This window comes from Centropristis striata, chromosome 13, assembly GCF_030273125.1.
Source record: "Centropristis striata isolate RG_2023a ecotype Rhode Island chromosome 13, C.striata_1.0, whole genome shotgun sequence".
Taxonomy (NCBI): domain Eukaryota; kingdom Metazoa; phylum Chordata; class Actinopteri; order Perciformes; family Serranidae; genus Centropristis; species Centropristis striata.
Window position 1 is genome coordinate 13,227,735 of NC_081529.1, and position 21,530 is coordinate 13,249,264.

At 41.5% G+C, this 21,530-nt stretch overlaps 2 protein-coding genes across 2 annotated transcripts in view; both read right to left on the minus strand.

The window, feature by feature from the left end:
* Nucleotides 1–261: 261 nt before the first annotated feature.
* On the minus strand, nt 262–18,602 carry LOC131983148 (uncharacterized). The gene is made up of 9 exons (XM_059347777.1): nt 18,573–18,602; nt 5,448–6,408; nt 5,066–5,320; nt 4,714–4,962; nt 4,376–4,633; nt 3,437–3,742; nt 3,078–3,347; nt 990–1,073; nt 262–859 (listed from the first exon to the last, which is right to left on the minus strand). Exons 2-9 carry the CDS (start codon nt 5,774–5,776, stop codon nt 643–645), a joined length of 1,968 nt encoding a protein of 655 aa, XP_059203760.1. The 5' UTR covers nt 5,777–6,408; nt 18,573–18,602; the 3' UTR covers nt 262–642.
* The window catches only part of si:dkey-283b1.7 (von Willebrand factor C domain-containing protein 2-like), a 71,477-nt gene continuing 68,369 nt past the window's right edge, over nt 18,423–21,530 (minus strand). The window contains exons 4-5 of the mRNA XM_059347778.1: nt 19,430–21,190; nt 18,423–18,836 (exon numbers count right to left, since the gene is read on the minus strand). The gene's annotated coding sequence lies outside the window, so the exon portion shown is untranslated. The remainder of the gene's footprint in view (nt 18,837–19,429; nt 21,191–21,530) is intronic.

Sequence of the window (21,530 nt, forward strand, 5' to 3'; positions counted from 1 at the left end):
TGGACTGCTGTTTTTCCACTTTACTGACATATAACTTCATTGTTTTTTGTACTACACAACTGTTTCCCAAATTAAAAGTTAATCATAGAAAAACAAAACAATTGATAACTTTTCATGTTATTAAAGTGCTTTAAAAATAAACCAATAGGTTTCTGTTGTAAAACTAATTTAGACAAACATCTAAAAATAATGCATTAAGTAAATAACTTTGACTCCAGTTTGAGTCTTTTGTCATTTGTTTATTGAATATATTTACAACTGTACATTTCACAACATTTTAAAATAGCTGTTGCATTACAAGAAAATATGAAATTGGTCCAATGACATTGCACCAAATCTTATAACGAGGTCTGTTTGTGACACAAATTCACTCAGCTGGTAACTGGTTGAGTCAGATTTTATTCTGTGAAATTAAAAGTCAAGAAAACGCTGATTACTGTAGTTTACAATAAAAGAGGCATTTTCATGAGGAAAGGAGAATGGACAGAGGAAATTAATATTTTCTCCATTTAAAATGTCAAAAAATATACTCATATTTACACTTTTAAGATTATTCTCTTAAGATAATTTACTATAATCTCTTCTTTTTTTGCCTTGTTAATTTGAGCTAAACATTCATCCCAGAAAATCATTATCACAATATTAAAAAACACAGTTGTCACTGAAGTAACAGTGTTGGCTTCTATTAGTTTTGCCTGAATAAAAAAAATCAAGGTACCACAGGTAATACTTTCTTCCAAAGATCATTAGACTTGAAACAATTAATAGCATCCCACTGACGACTGGTTCACCAGATTTCAAACCGCTTGTCTTTCTGTAAGGAGCTTCTGTCCACAATGTTGTTACTGAAGTACGGAGTCTAAAAACAAAGCAGAGAGAGCAGACGTCACTCAGACAGACAGTGTTCATTGAACTGATGGAAGAGAATGAATGATTATGAGTAGAAATGTCTTAATAAATGAATGGAGCACTAATAAATGTCTGCTCACCGCACAGTTTGAATGCCGGGGTTGATGGAGACCAGTTGGAGTAACGTGTCAGTCGAAGCATCAGTGATGTTGTTGTGACTCAGACTGCAACAAACACAAACAGTTATTAGTGCACATTATTATATCAGCCCAAAGGTGCTGTTGAAGCAGACAGGATAATCACTGTAACATTATGTTTTGATTTTTTTCTTCAGTCAATCAAACACCTCTGGTCATTAGCAGGCGTGTGCACCGAAGCAGCAGATACCCAGCTGGATATCTTCATTAATAACTGAAGCTTCCTGACACTGCACTATAACTAAACACAGAGATTTAAAGGTTACACAGCGAGATCATTTGCAGTCAAGTCATTCTGAAGATTCATCATGAACTCCACCAGAGATCTCACAACTATTTTACTTTAAACAAATCAGCAAAACTCCATTTTCTCTCGAAAGTTAGGAGAAAGGTCTCTTGTGTCAACAGCAGTGGTGGGAAAAGTATTTCAATCCTTTACTTCAGTAAAAGTACTAATACCACACTGTGAAGTTATTCCACTACAAGTAAAAGGCCTGCACTCAAAACTTACTGCAGTAAAAGTACAAAAGTATCAGCATCAAAATGTACTCGTTATGCAGAATGGACACACTCAGATTGTTTTATATATTCTTAATATATTATTAGATTATCTGTACTGATGCATTTATGTAAGCAGGGTTTTGGGTTCATTAGGGCTCATTTTAAAGGCTAAATATACAGTTATGAGGTTTATTTAAAAAAATCACTTTGAAGTATAAATTTACATCAAATGGAAATCCTCAAGTAAAGTATGTGTACCTTAAAGTTGTACTTTAGTACAGTACTTGAGTAAATGTACTTAGTTACATTCCAGCACTGGTCAACAGGATTAATATGAGTTCTCTGTGTTTATAACTCTGTTTTCTAACAGACTTTTTATTTTCTGGAGGATTACAGAGATGCACAGTTGTCCACATTTTTATTTTTTATTGACATGCTATTGAACCTGCATTTTATTTAGTAATTTCTATAAATTAATCTGCCCCTCTGGTTTTCTTAGGACCTATACTTTGTGCAATGATTTTAAAGTTATTCTAATGACTAAATGAAAACTACTACACTTTAGATTAAGACAGTTCAATAGAAGTAAAGCATGTTTACTGTCCTGCAGCTCTCTGTACACTGCAAAAAAAGAAAAGATGGGCGAACTCAAAATTTCAAGGCAACAAACTTCGATAAAATTTTAAGTTGGACAATTAAACTAAATATTTTAAGTTTTGTTTTTGAGTTTGCTCAACTCTGAATTTCTCTGGCACAATTGTAGCGCCGATATGAAATGTCAGCTAATGTTGTGACCACAATTTTGAGTTAGCATTGATACGCTAATTACTACTCTTGTAGCTGTAACAAGCAGCGCCACTAGCATCAATTAGCCGCTAGTATCAGTTAGCCGCTAGCTTTCGCTAATGACCTAATTTCACAACAAAGATATAAGAGTTAGCAGAACTATTGTCCCTTGTTTTGAACCCCAACTTAAAGATATAAGTAACAACAACTCACCAACTTGTTTCTGAGCAGACAACTGGCTTCCTTTGTTGTGCTAACTTACATTATTGCCCTAAATGTCAATAATTTATATTTCCAAGTTTTACCAAATTAAATCACTGTTTTAAGTCAAAAAAAAAACAAGTTGGCTTTTTTGCAGTGTAGGAATAGTCCTGACTATACAGATATAATTGTCTTCTAAAGTAAGTTTGTCTGCATCATATAGACACTGACATGAACTCAAGTCTCTCATGGAATATAATCCAACCTCATCTGCCTAGAAATCAGCACAATATTAATGTTAAGGGTGCAGCCCCATATAATTGTGATTTGTTACTGTTTATGTTTTAAAGAACATTTTCTCTCGTCTCAGCTCATCAATCTGTGAGCAGCTGACATTACCAGCTGCTTCTGATCCTCACACAGTCTACCTGCTGTAATCTTTTTTGTAATCTCTTTTATAAATGGTTACCTCCACCTGGGCTCGATCCCACACTGCCTTATAAACATTGCAGCCACATGAAGACATTTCCAGTGCACACTCACTCCAAGACTTGTACTTTGTGCAGCTGTGAGCAGAGTGAGAGCAGCTGCTGGTCTGTGAGCTGACAGTGACTGAGGTCCAGCTGTGTCAGCTCTGCACAGAAGTCCAGCATCAGGGCCAAGGCTTCACAGGTCCTCTGATCCAGGGAGCTGTGACTGAGGTCCAGCTCTGCATTCAGAGCTCTGCAGAGGGACTCTGCCCGTCTCACCGAGTCCCTCTCACTGTTCACAGGGACCAGAGACACCAGCTGGAGGAGGACAGCTTTACTGGCTCTAAACAGGAGAAACAGAGTGTTATGATTCATAAATACGGAAGAAACAAAGTTTCTTCTCTCCTTTCACGCAGTGTGTGTTTTTCCCACCTGAGACAGACTCTGTCTAGGACAGAAAACAGCAGGTCCAGTCCGCTGTCCTCCACCTCACAGTCCTGCAGAATGAGCTGTGTCTCCCGGCTGCTGCTGTGTCTCAGGATGGTGGAGACGGCCCTGCAGTCATCAGCAGTCAGACTGAGAGTGTCACTCTGATCCTGGTCTAACAGCTCCACACAGGAGGAGCAGGACAGATCCAGTGTGTGCTGCAGAGGCCTGAGCAGGACGACCGAAGCCTCCTGCTGGACGTCAGAGGAAGCACAACAGTGGACCAACCTCAGCAGCAGCTTCCTGTCAACACTGGCAGTCACATGTTTTCCAAAAGAAACACATACCATGAATTAAAATGATTGTCTTTTATCATAATTCTGACTGATATTGTGTCTCAGTATTTATAACATAGAGCCCTTCAGGTTAATAGATAAACTACTGGAGCATGCAGACATCACTTAGAAGCATTCTGACGGCTCAAGAAACAGAAACAGTCACACCATCAGAAAGGTTAAAACAAACCTTCACATTACACAAACTAAGTCAGAGGAGAAACGGTGAAATGATGACCCAAACTAAAAGAAGTTTCAGTTTCAGTTTAAAGACCCACTTCCTGTTTCAACTTTGTCCCACTCCTCACTGGAATATATAGTTTTCCTGTGCAGTGAGAGATTATTACAGACATTAAAAGGTTCACTTTCAGTCTGACCTCAACAACAAGTGGAAAAACAGTTGTCTGCTGGTGTTTCCACACCCATCCCACATCTTTTCAGCCCCATGCTCACAACTCTCAGCTGTTAACTTGGTGAGAACAATGTGATTATTACTGACAGAATTCATTTGTCATATTTATATAAATTTTTCAGCGACAGGTGAATTATATCTTGTGTTGGAGAGTACTGATGCAGGTACAGCTTTGGGAAATGAGCAGTAATGTCTGACCTCAGTTGAGAAACTTTGTCCAGCATCAAGATGATGGACTTTACTTCCCCTGCTGGTATGGACATCCACATGAGGTTCAGTTTAACTTTGTCACTGTGTCTGAGGGTGAAGATCAGAGCAGCACAGTCCACAGAGTCCATCTCTCTGCAGGTCAGGCTGATCACATCATTCAGTGACCTCAGTAAACTGGATATACTGGGACTGGCACCAGCATGATAGATCTCTCTGACGGCAGTCAACACAAAGCTGGGACTGAACCTGTAAGCACAAAGTGTATTCACCAGTTTGTTTAGGGGAAACAAGCCACAATAACAAATATAGAGAGTGAAAAAAATCACCTTTTCAACACAACCCTGTCCAGGAAGGGAAGCAGACGTGTGATGCTCTCCTGTAAGAAGCTGTTCTTCTTCAGGTTCACAGTGATGGTCTGAGCTGACGACTGCTGCAGCAGAAAGTGAAGAAGCTCCCAGTTCAGACAGCAGGAGCTCAGGTCTCCACCAACCTTGATCAAGAAGGACCGAGTCAAGTCTCCGTCCTGGTTTTCATGGAGGAGGAAGAGGAACTGCTGGACAGTGTCCTCACTCAGTCTGAGGATCAAAATATGTCAATATATGTTGGACTAGGAAATGATTAATACATTTTGCATTTTTGCTAATTGGTGTGTTTCTGAGGCTGAGGAAAGACATGAACCTGATTGTTAGAGAGCCATCATGAAGCAGCAGTGGAATGAGACTCAGAGCAGGAACACAGAACTCAGTCAGGTTTAACCGTCTGATTTTCCAGTATCTCAGCAGGGACGCCAAACCACTGACAACCTTCAACGACACTTTCTCAGATGGACCGGCTGTCTGAGGGGAGAGAGAAAGCTCTTCAATAGTCACTGAACAGGCCACTCTCCCTTTTTTTACCCATCCACACAGTAGCAAGGTGTTGTCATGGGAAAGCCTGAAGATCAAAGAGAGCGTAAACGGCAGTCAGAAAATAAATTATATTCTCAATCTGGTAAAACATTTAAACTGGAAAAGACAGTGCTATACGAACATAAAAAAGGGAAAAAGATATAAACATTTACGTCAGACTGTGCAGTTGCACTGTAGAACTAAAGAGGAGGGAGGCTTCTCCGACAAACATCTGTCCTGGTTTGAGGATGAGATCCACATCAGAGCCACAGAGTCCGAGAACTGTCCCCACCGACCGGCAGCATCTTGTGCTTAACCATCCTGTTAACAGCAGGGTGAACCCCAGCAGCTGCAGCAGAGAGACCAACTGCTCAGCCTCTTCTCTGGATCTGACAGAGATGCATGAGCAGACACTCTGGAAGAACTCTGGATCACAGCTGAAACACAATATGGAGGAAATGTAAAACAGCAAAGCTACAACACATTCTGCATTGAAAACCATCTCATGTCAAATATTTTTTATTAAGGATGAAAGTTAGAGAACGAATGCAGCAGGATGAAATACTGTGTTAATAGCTGTGATAATAAACTCTATAGATGTATTTCATATCTTTATTTGTAAATGACAGCAAATTCATTTCAAAAGAGTGGCGATTGTGAGAAATATTTTAACAGGTAAATCAGATTAATACTGTATATTTGAGCTGTGAGATATAAGGCAGACACTGTAGGAAACTCCTCACTTCACTCTCTTCATCTGAGAAGCCTCTCAGCTTCACTTGTTTCTTCTCTGGTTGGAGTTTCAGCACTTCCAGGAGGATGGAGGTCTTTCTCTCTGAGAGGTTTATGGTCCAGACTGCAGGAGCTGACTGGAACGGTGGCCTTAGTTTTGGAATGACATCTGGAAAATCTTCCTTCTTGACATGTTGATAAAAATCAAGAAGGATGTTATGTAGCTCAGTGTTAACAGAAAACAATGAGAGGAGGATATTCACGACATCATGAATGTTTTCTTCTTTGTAAAGTGCTACTTTCAAGCAAAAATCTAGTAACAGCTGCCTTTCTTCCCTCTGCAGTGTCCCAAGGCATTGCTGCTGGTCCTGTAGTCCTGAACCTCTGCAGGGCATCCTGAAGCTGTTTGACAACAAACAAATGACTCAAAGTGCATGTTCTGTAGAACAATTCCAGAATCAAATAATATGTTTTGGTGCTATTAGGTGCAACTGTTATATTTATTTTTCCACACCTTTAGCAGACATTCTGATAGTGTGTGTTAGAAAAATTGCATGAGGAAACCTTGAAAATTGATAATCTGTCACCAACAGAAAAAACCTCACCATTTTTCTGCGCATTCGTTGATGGGGAAATGAAGAGCTGGAGACGTCCAAGTTTCTCAGTTTAACAAAAGTTTTATTACAATACGTCAAAAAATGTGCACTTTACAGAGATCTCCGGGTTCAAAATTAACTCATGTCCCTGAATACAAACAGACGTGTTTCAGTTCGTGAAGTCTGAACCCCGACTCTCTCCCTGGAACCCATTAAAATAACCTTACAATTGTTTACAAAACATGCTGGTCGATTTCCTCCAGGAAGTCCAGCCTTCCCCCTCCGCTGATTCGCCAGTCTTCTTTCATACCGTCACACATCAGGCCACCTGGGCATACAATCACTGCTGCCCAGTACAAGGCCATGTGACCTGCTAACAAACTTGTTATGACGAATATACTGCCTTGTTATGACCTACAGAAATATAACAAGAGCCAACTATTCTTCAATATCTACATGTTCTTTTAAAGGTTTAAAAAATATAAGACAGACAATACTATTTTTTGTGATTATAGAATTACCTGATTAATATAAATGCATAGAGATAGACATTATCAAGATTTAGTGAATTACGCATGCATAGTGACCTGTGATGACTGTTGGGAGAAAAATCACAAAGAGGAAAAAGAGAGGAAGACAGTAACATTTCATTTTCAACAAGTATAATATTCAAATTATTCTAACAATTCCCTCTTTTGGCCTAACATTCATTAGGCCAACTCAAACAAAATTATGAATAGTAGCAATATCAGTGAGCAGCAAAGCATGCATTTCAGAGTGGATAATGTCATTTGATATGGGGAAAGGGATTTACCTTCGATGACCATGGAGATGAGGCAGACACAGACAGAACAGATATGAGAAATACACATAACACACAACACCACTATGCTTGTGTCATCAATATGTCAATTTCTGTACATAATATAGTAATATTACCACCGTCCACTCTCCCCCTCGGCTCCAGGTGACACAGAACAGAGAGCACTATAAAGAGAGATAGCAGAGCCAAACAGAACAACACAGCCGTATCCAAAACGATCTTTCTGTACCCATTTATCAAAAAAAATTTTGCAGTATATAATGTCAAAAACAATTGATTATATGAATATGATTTTTTCATGAATGTATGTGTGGCAGGTTGAGCGTTGCTCCTCCTCCACTCAGGTGATTTCTGGTGAGTGGATTGCAGAGTGGTTTCACCTGTGTAAGTGCTGCGCCTTCGCTGGCTCGCACACTGCTGCCTGGCACTCGTGGTGAGGACTCGGTGTGGCGTGCGTTGGTTGTTGGCTGCTCCGGTCTTCTTGGCGTGCATCAGTCACTGGAAGGTATGTAGGCATGATGCTACTTTCGTGCAATTTTATGGCACGTTATGGTGTGACAGCTGCCGTGATTTTGTAACTTTCCAGTGCTGTTGGCTGTGTTGTTCGGGGGCAGTATGGTGAAGAGTGAGGGGAGTGTGGCGTCCGCTCTGTACTGTTACCGCAGCCGGTGATCAGTTTCGGGGGCGTAAAGCTCTCTTCGTTCGGGTAAGCGTGCTCTTTTGTTAACCTGCTGGTTTGTGTTAGCTTTGTGCTTAGCCGTCTGCTCTCTGTCCTGCTGTAGCTGTTGAAGCCGCAGCGGCTTTCCCTCCTTGGCTTCCCCCTCCTGTGCTCCGGTGAAGCTGCCCTGCACGGCTCTGTGACGTATCCTCCACCCGGCTATCCCAAACGTAAACCATCCACGGCCTTCGGTCCGGGTGCGGCCGCTTCGTCGTCGCCATCCACTCCGTCTTCGCCATCTTCGGCTGCTCCGGCACCGTTGCATTCCACACAGTCCTCAGCGGCGGCTGCGTTCCCACGCAGCGCTAAGTTCTCTGTCCCACCACAACTCTTATCGGTTTGGTTAATTGTCTGCTTTTCCTTTTGTCTCTTTTGTGTTTGTGTTCTTTGGTTCATTTCTTTGGGGTTAAATTGATATATATTTTCTGTTTTAGTTTAACATATAGCTGTTGGGTTTGTGTTTGGGGTGATAGATACGCCTGAACCCCACCCACCGCTAAATTTCGTTGTTTTCTTTCATTATTTGTCTTAAGAATTAGTTGGTTTTCTGTATATTTGTATTTGGGTTTAAATATTTGGATGATCAGTTCTGTTTCTGTGTGTGTGTGTGGGTGTGAGTGCTGTGTGTGTATGTATGTGTGTTGTAATATAGTCCTCAGTTTTAATTGATTGACATACCTGAGTGTCTCACCACAACAGTAGTGTAATTTTGTGTTTCTTTTGTGTTTCCAGGAGCTGGTGCAGCGGGCGGCAGGCTTCCCCTTGTGGTGGTCCCCTTCTCACTCCCCCCTTAAGTTTGGTGGGGCACGTGGTGATTTGGTTTGTAGTGATTCTTTCTTTTGTAGTTTGAGTTGTTAGTCTGACCGCCTCGCTACAGCCTAGCTCTGTGCCTGTTGTGTTTATTTCTACTGTGGTTGTGACCTTGATTTGACACTTCAGTTGTTGTGGAGATCCCTGAGCTCTTTTAATTTTGATTTACTGCAAATAAATACTTTTTGATATCTTTTGTAAGTCCGTCTCTCGTCCTCTATACTTTCGTGTAACGAATCTGTGTGACCTCTGGTTGGCCAAAGTACAGGGCCAAGGGTGTATTTCCTGGGGTGCAAGTCCCCAGGTGGCGTTGTCGAGCAACTTTCCCCTCCCTCTCTCCATTTCGCCACATATGATTCTCACAGCTCTTTTTTAACCTGATATGGACTTGCCCAACGTGGTTCTGTCCACTTCCTGTTGATGACCTTCAGCCACACACACACTCTCAGAGGGTCTTGCACCCTGCCAGAGTTTTTCTCTGTCTGGAGCTGTCATGTCTCCTGGACCTGTGTGGACAGGAGGCTTCCAGTGCAGTTAATGTACAGCAAAAGGACACAAGGTCCAACTGTGGTAAATCCAGGGGCACCCCAGCAGTTTTGCCAGCATCCTGTCCTCCACCACCTCCTCCAGGGTGACAAGCTTGGAGCCAACAACAGACTCTGCCTTCCTGATCAGTTTGTTCAGTCTGTTGGCGTCCTTTGCTTTGATGCCCCCCCCCAGGACTGATAGAACATCTGCAGCATTTTGTTGCAGACACTGAAGGACCTGAGCCTCCTCAGGAAGTAAAGCCGGCTCAGGCCCTTCTTATAGACGGCCTCAGTGTTGGTGGACCAGTCCAGTTTATTGTCCAGAGTGACCCCCAGGTACCTGTATGAGGGTACCATCTCCACATCCGTCCCACCGATGCTGACAGGAGAGGGCAGGGGCTTATTCCTCCTGAAGTCCAACACCATCTCCTTCGTCTTCCTCACGTTCAGCTGCAGGTGGTTCTCCCCACACCACTTCACAAAGCGGTCCAGACTCAGCCTCCCCTCCGCCCTCAACACACCCCACAATGGCCGTGTCATCAGTGAACTTCTGCAGATGACACGACTCAGTGCAGTACTGAAAGTCAGCAGTGTATGTGGTGAAGAGGAAGGGGGACAGTACAGTCCCCTGGGGGGCGCCGATGTTACTGATCAGACGATCAGACACACAGTTCTGTAATCTCACAAACTGCGGCCTGCTCGTCAGATAGTCATCGACCCAAGTGATGAGGGGAGCGCCCACCTGTGTGTTCTCCAGTTTGGCCTTCAGCAGTCTGGGCTGGATGGTGTTGAAGGCACTGGAGAAGTCAAAGAACATGATTCGGACTGAGGTGTTGGGTCTGTCCAGGGAGGAGTGAGCCCTCTGCAGCAGGTAGATGATTGCATCATCAACCCCAACACGGGGCTGATATGCAAACTGCAGGGGGTCTTGTAGTGGGCACACCAGCTGTCTGAGGTGTGCCAGGACCAGTCTCTCCATGACCTTCATGATGTGGGAGGTCAGTGCTACTGGCCTGTAGTCCTCCAGTGCAGCAGGGTGTCCTTTTTTGGGCACTGGGACCAGGCAGGATGTTTTCCAGAGCACTGGCACTCTCTGAAGGTGTAGGCTCAGGTTGAAGAGGTGCTGGAGAACTCCACAGAGCTGGCTGGAACACGCCTTCAACACATGAGGGCTGATGCGGTCCGGTCCAGCAGCAGCTTTCCTCTGCTTGAGCCTCTCCAGCTCTCTCCTCACCTGGCTGGATGTGATGTGTAGTCCAGACTGGGGGGTGGGGGGTGTCGACGGTGATGGTGCAGAGAGGTGTCTGCTGCTGGAGGTGGTGGGGGGCTGTGGGGGATGTGTGGATGTCCTGGGGACTGGGGGTGTGAAAGGGTCTGTGGTCAAAGTCAGTGGGGGGGTGGGCGGAGGTGACGGGGGTGGTGTGGGGCAGGGGGTGATGGGGGGAGGTGGGAGGTTGTTGTTCAGAGAAGCAGTAGAGGGGCTGCCGGGGGTGGGGTGGTCGGAGCTGAACCTATTGAAGAAAAGGTTCAGCTCGTTCGCACGTTCCATGTTCCCCTCCACTGCTGCTCCCCCACCTCTCCTCTGGAAGCCAGTGATCTCTCTTATCACACTCCAGACGTCCCTGGTGTTGTTGTCTTCCAGTTTGTGCTCCAGTTTCCTTCTGTATTTGTCCTTACTCTCCCTGATGCTGCGTTTGAGCTCCCTTTGTACACGTTTAAGTTCTGCACTGTCCCGTGATCTAAAAGCTCTCTTCTTCTTGTTGAGAAGGGCCTTCAGGCCGCTGGTTACCCACGGTTTGTTGTTTGGGTAACAGCGGACCTGTTTAGTGGGGATGGAGTTGTCATGCAGAACCCAATGTACTCAGAGACACAGTCAGTGTTAAAATAATTGATTATTTTCTATATTGGTAAATTATTTTATGCTTGATTTCTGCTCCTCTGTTGTCTGTTGTTAAAATAATTGATTATTTTCTATATTTGTAAATTATTTTATGCTTTATTTCTGCTTCTCTGTCTCTGTTCTCTGTGAGTGACGCAGGTCACTATCAAAGGTCAAACCTTGACTGTAATAAATATCTCTATGCATTTATATTAAGTCAGACAATATGATTTTTAGGGACATGAGTTAATTTTGAACCCGGAGATCTCTGTTAAGTGCACATTTTTTGACGTATTGTAATAAAACTTTTGTTAAACTGAGAAACTTGGACGTCTCCAGCTCTTCATTTCCCCATCAATGAATGCGCAGAAAAATGGTGAGGTTTTTTCTGTTGGTGACAGATTTTTTCTGTCGGTGACAGATTATCAATTTTCAAGGTTTCCTCGTGCAATTTTTCTAACACTATCTCTGTTCTCTGTCTCTGTGAGTGACGCAGGTCACTATCAAAGGTCAAACCTTGAGTGTAATATCTTTCTCTATGCATTTATATTAAGTCAGACAATATGATTTTGATACAATGATTATGTTTGTGTGTTAATTTTGGTTTAGAAACTTTGACTACATATATTTCATTGTCTGTTTCATATTTTTTAGACTTTTAGAATCTATGTGAGACAGTGAAAATTCTTTGGCTCTGTGAGACACACTATCTTTGTAAGTCAAAACAAGGCTGTATGTTTTTTGTTGAATGTTCTGGAGAAGAGGCCAGGGCATGGGCTTGTCCGGGGCAGCAAGCAACCAGGTGGCATTGACGTGCCGTTGTATTAATTAAAACTGGCGAATCAGCGATCAAGAAGGCGGAACTTCCTGGAGGAAATCGAATCAGCGATCAAGAGGGCGGAACTTCCAGGAAATCTACCAGCATGTTTTGTAAACAATCGTAAAGTATTTTAATGGGTTTCAGGGAGAGAGTCGTGGTTCAGACTTCACGAACTGAAACACGTCTGTTTGTATTCAGAGACATGAGTTTTTGAGCCCGGAGAATCTCTGTAAAGTGCACATTTTTTGACGTATTGTAATAAAACTTTGTTAAACTGAGAAACGTGGACGTCTCCAGCTCTTCATTTCCCCATCAACGAACTGCGCAGAAAAATGGTGAGGTTTTTTCTGTTGGTGACAGATTATCAATTTTCAAGGTTTCCTCATGCAATTTTTCTAACAAATGGTTACCCCGACGTGATGGGGAGTAGAAGCTGGAGGACATGAGTATTAAAATTAATTTTTTATATATGCTTGATCTGAAATTTAACCTGTATTTCTCTTTGGAAATAGATAACAGCCTGAATTATTGCTGATACAACTGACATCCAGACTTTGTTGACAACAGCAGGGTACCCTAATCAAAAGGAAGGTGAGCACAAACCTTTTTAATAAAATCTGTGCAAATTGGCCTAATTGCAAAATTGAGTTGTTGTCAATAGAAAACAGATGTCATAGTTAGAAATACAATACGTCAAGAAGATTTATTGACTTATAAAAAAATAAAAATTATAAAAAAATAGATAAAACAATAAAAACTTTTTATTTTAATGAAAAAATTAAAATAAAATAAAATAAAAATAGAAGAAAGAGGGGACATACGACTGTCCAGCTCGAAGACAGGGGATAACGGTCCCGCTGTAAGGCCTATTGTTGTAAAGGGAGACCGCCGAAAACAGGAATCCGTGTTGGAGTTAGCTTTATAAATTGCAGAAAAGGTGGATTACATGATTTTAATCCAGCCTGAAGACAGAGAATACGGTTCTCTGTGTTGATTAAAGGGGGATTTTCTTTTTAGAAAATCCGGCCAAAAATCAGGAGGCAAAGTGTCTCGCTGTATTTCTCCAATCAATATTGATCTAATCAAGATGTTTTAATTAAGACTGTTCTAATCAAGAAGTTTTCATAACGTGTGTTTATATAATAATATATTATTATAATATATATTAATATATGTGGGCTGGGTCTGTTCTCATAGAGTGAATTTAAAGATCACGTCTGGTGTGTCTACTCTGAGAATTGTCTGTGGGGAATTGTGGGAGGTTTGTTTTATACTATTGATGACTCTGTCAAGATTGTATTTAAAACTGTGTGCTAACTGAGTTAAACTCCAAGAGTTTGAGCGCAACATTTCTTATAAATGTTGTAGAAGCTTCTCAATCTGGTTCAAACACAGAGCATTGCGTCTAATACAATCTGTGACTCAGCATGTGTGGCAAAGTAATTTATCTGAACATATATATCATAGAAAAAAGATTTTGCATTTCATTCAGTGGAGTAAATATTTGGAATGGGATGTCTGAAGAATTAAACAAACACAAATTTAAAGAGCATGTCTTCACACAATATAGGGATGAAAATAGGTGTGTGAGATGAAAAGTGTGTGCTGCGTGGGTGTGTGTGTGCTTGTGTGTGTGGGGGGGATGGTAACAGGTGGTGTAGGTTAATAATGGTGATAATAAGTTTAAATACTACATTACTATGTGTTATACATACAAAAATATAGGTGGAAGTATCCACACACTGGTCAAGGCCAGTCACTACCCTGTTTGTACTCAAAATTTGGATATTTTTCTTTTAAAAAATATACTAAGTCTTACTTTAAATTCCTTTTGCTGGAGATACATCTTTAATTTACTGTTAGTACAAATTTTAATGCAGTACATTTTTTTGTTTTTGTTTGTTTGTTTTTCCATTTAAATAAGGGTATGAATAATCCTTACACCACTACTCAAAGTTTAAGAGACTGTTTCTGTCTTGACCTCCCCCAGAAGTTGTTTTGAGCATGTCTGTGTGAGTGAAACGTTCTTGAGTGTCTGAGTGTGTGATTTCTGTAATGAATGTTGAAACTCTGTTTCAGAGGGTTATACGTTTTTTCACTACATATTTGAAAAGAACTATTCCAGATCTGTAATAAGTACAAAAAAATTGGGACACCTGCACAATCTAACAAAATATTTATGTCCAGTAAAACAGCTTTGCCAGTTTCTATTTTGGTTAAATTTTTACCTGCTCAGTTTTTATTGTATTTGATTTTTACAAAGTCAAAGGTGATTATTTGACTTGTTCTGTAGTCAATTTGTTTTACTTAATATATTATACACGGTGGCATAGTGGTTAGCGCTCTCGCCTCACAGCTAGAGGGTCGAGTTCCCACCGGATACTCCAGCTTCCTCCCACAGTCCAAAGACAAGCACTTAGGTTTAATTGATGACTCTAAATTGCTCTAAATAAAGTGATTGTCTGTCTCTATGTGTCAGCCCTGCGATAGTCTGGCGTCCTGTCCAGGGTGTACCCCGCCTCTCGCCCAATGACAGCTGGGATCGGCTACAGCCCCCGCGACCCGATTGCGGATAAGCGGTTAATGGTAATGAATGAATGTTTAAGTAACTTTAATATAAAAATGGAATCTACTTATTTTGATCATATTAAATATAATCTAAATCAATGTATGTAATTCTAAATCAAGAGAATTTTGTCTGTTTCTAATTGACAGGCACTTCCTGTTAAGTTGTTATTAACTCAACTTATAACATAGTTAGATTTAATTCATAATATTGCGTGCAATCTGTTGCCTCATTTTTATTGAGTAGCTATTGTTTATCTTTTTTACAGTATACAGATATATAAAGTGTTCTTAAATTTTTGAGTAAAATGATGTTCTTGTTTATGAAAAAACAAATAGACTTTACTTAATTTGGTTAAATAAATATAACTTAAAACTTGGATGGAATTAAGTAAATGTTACTTAATATCTTCAGAACTGTTATGTTTTATGGAATGTAAAATTTACTTGATACTTGCAAGTGAGTGTTACTTGATATTGCAGCACATTGGCGTAGCCACGGGTGTGCCAGGGTGTGCCGGTGCCACCCACAGAGGCAGCTGGCACACCCAAAAAAATTGCAGTCAGATGATGCGTTGCGACACTTGGGCAGGTGTGCACTCATCAGGAGTGATTCTGATTTGCGCTCCTTGTGGATTATGATCCTTGACAGACAGCTGGTCGAACTGAACAACCGTTTTCAGAGTGACTCTTATGGAATAATGAAGGCTGCTGCCTCCCTGCTGCCTGCGTCTGACGCAATTTGCCAGCTGGACGCATTGCGCGCGCCGTGCAGGCATTATGGACTTCATTTGGAGGCCTCTGAACTCGATGTGTTTGGGCAACTCATAGCGCGTAAAGTTGACGGGGGACATCAGTTCCCATCCCTTATTGAAGTCTTGGATTCATGTGACAAAGATGTTTTTTCCCAACATGAACGGTTTACTGCGTATTCTGATGTCACTGCCTGTCACAAGTTGCTCTGTGGAGCGCCTGTTTGCGGTTGTGAACAGGATTAAATCCACCAGCAGAGCTACAATGCTCACAGACAGACTTAACAGCATTTCGTTGCTCATGTTTGAAAAAGAGCTCGCGGAGAAACTGGACTCCGATGAAATAATAAATGCGTTCAAGGCCAAGCCACGCCGTCTTGCCCTGTACATTCAGAGCTGCGCAGTGCGCACAGGTGAGCGCAGTATCGTTGTGTCCTTTACTCTGCTGCTAAGCCCAATGTGTTCACATGGTTAAATAGTGTTTTTGATCACACGTAATGTGGATACGTTATGGCTCCGTGCATGAGTAAGTGCATGAATGTTATATTTCACTATGTTCATCTCATTGGGCACGCAATGTCTGTGTGTGTGTGTTGTGTTTTTGCGGTGTGCTTTTCCTATTCTTTTGTTATGCTGGGCTTACACCAAACGATTTCCCCGGTCCCAGACTAAAAACTTAAAGTCTTTAGTAAATCTAGGAGTTTTACTGGAGTCACGGCGCTCCCGTCATCTCCATGGTTAAGTGTAAGGTAGTAATCTGCTGTGTTTCATATCAGTCTTTTCCTAGTCTTGGGTTTGGCGAAACTTGGACATCTCCAGCTCTTCATTTCCCCATCAACGAACTGCGCAGAAAAATGGTGAGGTTTTTTCTGTTGGTGACAGATTATCAATTTTCAAGGTTTCCTCATGCAATTTTTCTAACATCAGTCAGGCCATCAATGTCCTCACCATGTGGCTCATACAGAGCATCCCAGTCAGTGGCCTCCAGCGCTCCACGCAGTGTTTCCATGGCCTCAGGAGACCATTTCTTCACTGTCCTCACTGTGACTGGGTGCTGCTGAACCACAGGCTTGTATGATGGTGAGAGCAGGTGTACGTATCCTTAACATTTGCGTACAGCAGGTCCAAAGTCTTATTTTCCCGGGTGGCACATTTAACAAACTGGAAGAAGGTTGGGAGAGTGGATGAGAGAGACACATGGTTGAAGTCACCTGTGATGAAGATGAAGGCTCCAGGTTGTTGTGTCTGTGGTCCTGCAGTCACAGTGTGGATGATGTCACAAGCTGCTTCTGCGTTTCCAGACGGAGGAATGTAAACAGTGATGGCGATGACACTGGAAAACTCCCTCGGCAAATAATATGGACGAAGTCCGACGGCGACGAGCTCGATGTCCGGGCTGCAGACCCGCTCTTTAACCGTGACGTGCCCGGGGTGACACCACCTGTTGTTAACGAGCACGGCAAGCCCCCCTCCTTTCTTCTTACCGGTCGCGGTGGTGTGTCGGCTTGCACCGTCTGGAAGCCGGGAATGGTGGCGTTTGAGTCCGGTATCTGGTCGTGCAGCCACGTTTCCGTGAAACACATGATACTGGACTCCCTGTACTCCCTCTGTGTCCCGGCGAGTGCTTCCAGTTCGTCCACTTTATTAGCCAAACTTCTCACGTTTCCAGTGATGACTGCAGGGATATAGGGCTTAAACTTCCTCTTCCCCATCCTATGTTTAACCCCCACTCTGCAGCCTCGCCATAACCTCTCAAGCTCCTCCGGTATGGTGTGTCTGTAACTGTAACTCTCTCCGGCCATGTTGTGCCTCAGAGCCATCAGCTGGTCGCGGGTGTAAAAACAAATGTAAACACTCAAATAGGGATTTAAACTACTATAAATAATGGCAGCTTACAACTACAAATGCACAAGTGACAGAGGTAATTACGACAGCCTCTTGGAATTAGTGTTTTACCCTTTTACATTCAAAAGAGATGAGCTAATCTGATCATTTTTGACTTTTTAATAAAACCAAACAAAGAGGTCAGCTTCAAATTGACTCTCTGACTCCAACGGCTGTGGTCACTATGACAACACACAGACGCATTTAGCATAAAGTCGCCAGTTGACTATGTCACTCATTAATCCGTAACACTGGCTAAACTCGTCAAATTCTTCAATATGATTCTTCTGGAGGTGTTTGATTAAGTTTGTTTTGTTATATTTTATAGAACAAGAGCTTTACAAGCATTACAAGTAGTCGTAGAACTTGTTGCTGTTGCAAGAGTGAAATGCCTCAAAATTGCAGACATGTTGCTGTTAGCTTCCTTTGCTAATGCTGTCGACGGGCTTGCTTGACTAAAGCATGGAAACAATCAAATACACCAAAATTAAGAGCATGGGTATTAAGAGCAGAACAAAGTTTAGAGATGGAAAAACTAACTTTTAGAAATAGGGAACAAATACATAGTATTTGTATCATTATCATTATATCATTATACTGTAAAGAAAGGCTGGTAAAAACAGTGGAAATATTTAATCAAATTAAGGAGATGAATTAAATGGTCCCCTCCCCAACATGAACACTCACATGCATACACACACACACACACACACACACACACACAAACACACACACACACACACACACACACACACACACACACAGATTCATGAACACGCATACATGCACCACCGCTTATTTTTTCATTATATTATTACTTTTTTTTTGTTTGTTTTGTTTTTTGTTTCATTAGTTTGTTGTTCATTTCTTTTCTTAGAGATCCTCATTTGGGGAATACCAGTTTGCCTTGTATATATGTTTGTCTGTTTAACCTATGTTTTTGTTATTTACTTTGTGAATATATACCTTGAAAAAAAAAGGGGGGGGGGGGGGGGGGGGGGGAATGCAAGGTACAATATTGTAAAGAAAACGAAATGAATCATTATGTTTGTGAAAGTAAGAAGCCTTGCAATAAAGTATTTAAAAAAAAAGTTCCTTTCTGTCTCTGTCTGTAATTTCAACAACGGTTTTATAAAAGGATAAAACTGAAAGTATGTGGAGTCAGCATCACAGAAAAGCAACAGCTACATACCTGAGTGAGCGGATGTGTGGCAAAGCCTCAAAGAAGAACCAGCACAGACTCTGGCAGACTGGAGTTTTCCTTTCCCAGTGGAGGCAGACATTAACCTTTGTCGTTCTCTTCTGCATGAATGTTGCTGCTCTTTCAAACAGATGTCTTTTACCCTCAACTGGAAGGTGCAACTCATTTTCATCAAGGCCAGGTAAGCTGAGGTAGTCCATTTGGCCTTCATTGAGAAGGAAGATCTCCCACAGCTGCCGTGGCAGAGGGCCACTCCTGTAATTTAAAAAGCATTGTAATGTCCTTATTTTAGTAAATAAAGTACCAGTAAAGTGTGATTTAAAAAGGCGTTCATTTTTGCCACATATGCACCTGAAATGGAATCTATGCAAAAACCTTCCGGTTCAATTTCTTCAGTAATTATTAGTATGTCTGCCATGTGTTTCTCATTAATAGCCTAGACTGTGGCAGGCTTCCACAGTCTAACTTGCCCTGCTAACATGACATTTTTATAAGGTGCTGATATTTTAATAGGTCTTTCATGTCAGCTCGTCTTAAATTTTTGCTGGTGCTCCAAACTTTTTGAAGGACGAAGCATTAGTGATACCGAGTAAATGATTTCGAGCCTTGAAGAAGCCACAACAAAAGCACCATTCTTTATTTTCTCCTAATATTTTTCATATATTTTTACACCCACTTATCCTTTTCAGGGTCACATGGGTCATTCTACTTTGTCATCCTTATTATGTCTTGGATTAAACTTTAAAAAATAAATAGCTGCACGTAAAAAGGACCAATCTGTCCTACATGATTGACTATTTTGTAACCTCAGCAGTAATTTGACACTTTAAAAACATGCTCACCCGTACCATTGGGCATTTTTAAGGCATCCAAATAGTCGTCTCATTCCTTGTTCTGATACCATTACGTCCTCAAGGTTCAGATGTATTTTCCTCTCCTTTAACTGAGTGACCACATAAGCCACAGCACAGCAAGGGTAAGGGTCGAGACTCTCTCCACTGAGATCCAGATAGTAGTCCAGTTTGTGCAGAAGGTCGAGGCATGCTTCAGGACACTGGGACTCATACAAGCACTGACATAGGAACAGAATATCCACATCAAGCTCACTGTCCTCAGGATCAGCGTCATCTTTCTTACACAGATGAAGGGAAAGTGTGCTTATCATCTCCTCAAAGAACCAGTTGGAACTGCTTTCACTTTATAACCCCATGCAATAACACACATTTCAAAGCTACCACACAACACTTTAAAGTGATGACTCTTTCTGAAACTTTTCTCTTTGTTGTCTCTAGATTTGTGGAAATTTAGTTCAGACTTGATGTTTTTCAGCTAAATTGTTATAATTAGCATCCTTGGTAATTTATCTATGGCTGGCAGTGACAACACAGTGACTATGCATCACATAAGACTTACTTCTGTTTCATGATTGTCATGGAAATCGACAGCAAAATCAATACTTTACTGTGGTTGTGAAAAAAGTCTTGCCCTTTAAGAAGCTGGCCTTAGGGGCAACGTGTGTGTGTGTGTGTGTGTGTGTGTGTGCGTGCGTGTTGGATTGTTACAGTATGACAAACCACTGGGGAAAGGCTTAAACACCTCAGTACCAATAAACAGGCCTTTCTACAAACTAGTTCCTATTTGCATGTATCTTTTCAAAAACACTTACATATAAACATACACATATTTTGTGCTCTTTCAAATATGTGATAGTGGCCTTTTTTTTATTTATTTTTTTTAGAGTTTTTGGCACAGCATTCAATACATAAACTGTAGCCACATGACAAATTGTAATGGCATGGAAAATCCTTAAAGTGTTGGTATTCATTTGATGGTTCCTGCATCTATAAAATATTGAGACTGGCATTGTCAGTCATACATTATGATTAAACTTACAGTAAATAGAGGGAGCAAACTGGAGATTCAGTTCATCCTAATTTCTGTTAATCATGTGACCTCTATTATGGCCCAAGTCTTCAGAGTGGGAATGTGTCAGGGTAAGAGAACATGAATTTCCAATGAAAAAAAACACGTTTTATGTGCAACTTGGATAGAGAATCACACAATAACCCCAAAAATGGATTTCAGTCATTACATTTCATGGTAAAGACCTGTCCAGGGTGCACCCCACATCTCACCCAGTGTCAGCTGGGATTGACTCCAGCCCCCCATGACCTGAGTTTGGTTGAGCAGTTAAGGATAATAAATGGATGAAATTTCATGGTAAAGTGTTGTGCTTTTTTTTTTTATAGTTTTTTTTATTCAGGGTATACTTTACATACATACACAATAAACCTTCAATATACAATCAGGATCAAGTGGAGGACTACCGATACTCGGTATTGTACAATACCGATATGTATTGTACAGATACTTGCATGGATATTTATGCATGTAACGTCCTGGGGACGGAAAAGTTGCGATTCGACAGAATGGCTCGAATCCTGACCTATAAAGTGCTGATTGAAGCTGGCTGGCTGTCTTAAATCAACAATGCACAGGACATGTCTCCGCCACCAAGATAAGGACAGGAACGTCTAATAATTCAATACATTGTACACATTTTCTCCTGGACAGCTTTTCAGGCTCACAGATCTTTCTTGCTGTAATCCCTGTGAACATAAGGGTAGGACAGAAATACATAGAGATGTTACAACTGATTACACATTAGCTGTACAAACTCATCATCATCATCACAAACTGACAATTCTTACTGGCATGTACTCATAGTTGTGGCAGTCTTGAGTTTCCAGTTATTTCCGACTGTTGTTTTGCTTTTTCTGTGTTGGAATAATGGAGATACATATGTCTGATATTATGAAAGGTATTTTGGATATATGACAAAATCTTTTCCTGTGGTCTACTTGGACATCTCTGGCCTCACTCTGCTTCCAGATGGAAAGCAGCAGGCCCATGGAGAGAAAGCAGCTCCCACCTGCACCCAACACTCGT

Excerpts from the sequence above, each read along its gene's own strand:
- LOC131983148 (XM_059347777.1), bottom strand. The coding sequence starts at position 5,776 with ATGGTTTTCAATGCAGAATGTGTTGTAGCTTTGCTGTTTTACATTTCC. Across the intron at positions 5,321-5,447 it reads GTGCAACTGCACAGTCTGAC|GCTTTCCCATGACAACACCT; the intron begins GTAAATGTTTAT and ends TTTGATCTTCAG. Across the intron at positions 1,074-3,077 it reads CACAAAGTACAAGTCTTGGA|TCTGAGTCACAACAACATCA; the intron begins GTGAGTGTGCAC and ends TGTTTGTTGCAG.